Raw genomic sequence first — 3,587 nt, 5'->3', positions numbered from 1 at the left:
GGGGGGGGGGGGTGTTTGTTGTTGTTGTTGTTTTACATGAAGGGAGGAAGAAGTAAAACAATTACAGATAAAATAGAATCTGTACAGCAGCCTGACAACCTCATGTCCCAGTCCTCATACCATAGTGGTTTTCTGGTAGTTACTTTAACATTAGTTTTAGCCTAGGAACAGATGTTGCATTTGTCTCAGGGGAAGTTGTGACTGTGTTTATCTTGGAACAGAAAAGTCCCAGAATTGGCATGCACGCATCTCCCTTCTAGTCAGGATTTAATTGGCAGCTGAATGCACTGCCGCTGTCTTGCCATTGATTCAGTATTGCAACCTTGGGACAACTGTTCAGGCTTACTTCATGATATCCTGGGACAAACTGTTAGCACTTCTTATCTTGTGACTCTTTTTAGGGTTGGTTCTAGGACAGCAGACATGGATGTCTGAATGATAAACTCTGTCCTGGGGGAAATGGTTTCTTCTAGGACAAATGCAGTGTCTGTTTAAAGCTTTAGTGATGTCTGTCTGGCATTAATATGTTGGCTTTACATTTCACCTTTGCAAAATAAATTTCAAATAGAAATTTAAGGCAAGAATAAATAATGTACTAGAAATGTCAGGGATTTTTCCACAAATAGCCTTGTGAAAGAATTATGCACCAAGGTATATTTATATGCCTTTCTTTTCATTGTGGAAGGGGTTGCCCCATTCTGAGTTTTGTAGGCTTAAAACAGGTGGGCAAAATGGGAGATCCAGCCGGCAGCTAGATTCCATTTCCCAGTAGCCCCCTGCCTGTCTCACTGGAGCCAGTTTCCATGGAGACTCCAGTAGCGGTGCCAGGACAATGTGGGGTCAGGGTTCCCATGGAGACCGGCCCCCAGCAGCACTGGCAGGACACATGGCTGAGTGCAGAGCTGCTCTGAGGCCAGACCTGGGATCTTCCAGTGGTGACAGTGTGGTCTGGACCCAGGGCAGAGCTCCAACCTGCTGCCTGCATGCCCCTGCCCAGGGCATGTCACCCCAGGGCCTAGCATCGCTCATGGGAACGCGTGTTGTTCCAGGCCATATCCTGCGTGCATGAGCTTCATCTGGGCTGGTTCCATGCACGCAGAATCCAACCCAGTATGACGTGTGGTCCCTGCGAGTGGCACTGGGCTCTGGGTGATAGTCCGAGCTGCCTGAAGGTGCACAGCGCCACGCCAATGTGTCACAGGCAGCACTGGGTGCCAGGCAGCCAGGGCTGGGGCCACACTGCACTGCTGTGTGCCATGTGGGGGCTGTGCCAGGAGGGCCCCGAGTGCCCCAGTGACCCCTGCTGCTGCAGGGAGGGGGGGGAGGAAGTCTGTGGGGCAGGCAGGGGACCCACCCCTCCCAAGCAGCCCCCTCGTTCACCTTCAGCCGCCCACCCCCACTCCAGTCCCCTTGACCACCAGTCCTTTACTTACCTGGGATGGAGCCTGGTCCCATCAGGTTGCAGCCTGCACCACTCCAGGCAACCCTGTACATGGAGGCAGCACGCTTCAGCACCAGGGCAAGGGGCAGCCATAGATATGCTCTGGCTGGCTACCAAAGTGTCACTTTGAAGGACCCCAGCCTCTGGTTGCCTCAGGGCACAGTCCAGGACTGTGCCCTGCTCTGGTTTTTTTTTTTAGTGCAGGTTTTTTGTTGTTTTTTTTGATACCTGGAAATCCAAGAATCAAATTTTGAGCCCACATTGCAAATTTGCAGCGCAAGGAGCATTTGTTTGTTCCCAGCATGGCTCTTGTCACACCTCAAACTGCTTTGAGACGTGGCAAGAGGTATGTGCAGGGCCATCTGGACGTGCCCGTAGGGTACAAATTGTAGGTATAAACTTGTCCAAAAAGCAGTGGCAGAGATTCTCTATTACATGTGTTACAAATCAATTTAATAATCAAGGCTTTCACTTTTACTTCAAATGTTTCTAGATTCTGCTAACAACTTCTTGTTTGCAAGGGTATACTTGTGCACTTTTAACCAACTGCTTTAGGAAACGTGATATTCAGGCATAAAGTCAGCTTCTCTGTTAATTTTATCTTGTGGATCAACTGAATTCTTGCAAGTGTTCTTCATTATGAAATGATGTTCAACTGAAGTACTTTAAAACTGCTGGTACCTTTGTATCCAGGCTACAGCAATTGTGCACCAAGGTCTTACTGACTGGAAACATACACTCATTTTACTTTGTCTGAAACTAGTTCTATCAATGTTCTTTTTCCAATCTCTAACATTAGTGTGGAAATCTTAGGGTTTTTGTATCTTCTTTACAAATGACTCTTTTATTTCTGTCTTTAGAAAAGTATTTTGATATGAAAAAGAACCAGTGCAAAGAAGGTTTGGATATTTACAAAAAGTTCTTAGCCAGAATGACCAAATTGTCAGAATTCCTCAAAGTAGCAGAGGTAAGTAAATTTGTGTGCATCAAAACAGTGTCATTAAGCTATCTGTGCTGGTACAGTAGTATTTATACCAAACTTAATTTTAATGTTTGTTTGACTTGCTAAACAAAGTGATCTTTTATAGACTATTACATGTAAAGGTTGCTTAAATTCCTTTCATTATAGAAACGATATTTTAAGGCATGTTGCACAAATACTAACAGTATAGTTAAACTTCCTGTCTGAAGTACTAGTACATTTAATTAGAAGTAGGTGGCAGCAAGTTGGCTGCATGCGTTTGTAAAATGCTTGCAAAACACTCCTTTACTATGCTGTGTTTTGAGCAGACAAATTCTAAAAAGCAGCGTGGATACTTCTTGCAATGCTTTCAATAGATTTTTTTTGCATGAAAAACACTTCAAGTAGAAATACTGTTTGAGTTTGTTTGTGCATACTAAAGTTCTGGCTCAGAACTTTTGTTGGACTATCCATTTACACTTGTACCAGTTCAGAAAGTTATTCATGTCCCTTTCTGATATCCTAGTTTCTATGTAACATTCAGACCTCACAGTTTTTTCTTTTCATTGCCACTGCATGTAGTAATGTACATTTTTTTTATTTCCTTTTTTGTGAACCCAGCAAGTTGGAATTGATCAGGGTGACATTCCAGATCTTACTCAGGTCAGTGTACATGTCATATTAATTTAATCCAGTTCTTTTGTCCCTTTGTTTTTAATAGTTGATGTGTGTCGTCATATTCATCCCGAGAATGCATTCTCTTCCATATATTTATATATGGAAATACACATACTCACTTTTCCCATGGACTGTTATGTGTACACAATATTTAAACACTTTTGCAATTAGGATAAGAGTTCTGTATACTATCAGTAATTACTATTCAGCATTTATAGGCAGATTTTTATTAAAATGTTTGGGTTTGTTTTTTCAGAAAGGATTTAGTGTGCTACATAAATAGATGGCCATAATGTGTCATTTCTTTGGGAGAGGAGACTCTATTCCACTCAATTGCCATACCTTTTCCATAGTGCACTGATAATGCTGACACATGGCTGGTGCAAGGCATGCCCTGAAAACCCATTCCAAAATAATGGATGTGCTTGAAAATTCCGCAGCAGGGGTAAATTGTAGAATTAGTTAGGTTTCTAAGAGGTATTTGAGGGGTGGTTTGAACTGCAGTAG

General features: G+C 43.1%; 1 protein-coding gene across 2 annotated transcripts in view; it reads left to right on the top strand.

The window, feature by feature from the left end:
• Positions 1-3,587, top strand: part of LOC109300755 (phosphatidylinositol-binding clathrin assembly protein-like) — a 62,465-nt gene that overhangs the window by 29,534 nt on the left and 29,344 nt on the right. For both annotated transcript variants that reach the window (XM_019521561.1, XM_019521560.1), the window contains exons 7-8: positions 2,302-2,408; positions 3,024-3,065. In XM_019521561.1, coding sequence (XP_019377106.1) covers positions 2,302-2,408; positions 3,024-3,065 — 149 coding nt within the window. The remainder of the gene's footprint in view (positions 1-2,301; positions 2,409-3,023; positions 3,066-3,587) is intronic.

The sequence above is a fragment of the Gavialis gangeticus genome, unplaced genomic scaffold (genome assembly GCF_001723915.1).
Source record: "Gavialis gangeticus isolate Ggan-Ray unplaced genomic scaffold, GavGan_comp1, whole genome shotgun sequence".
Taxonomy (NCBI): domain Eukaryota; kingdom Metazoa; phylum Chordata; order Crocodylia; family Gavialidae; genus Gavialis; species Gavialis gangeticus.
The sequence above is the reverse complement of the archived record's forward strand: the minus strand, read 5'-3'. Positions and strand labels throughout refer to the sequence as shown.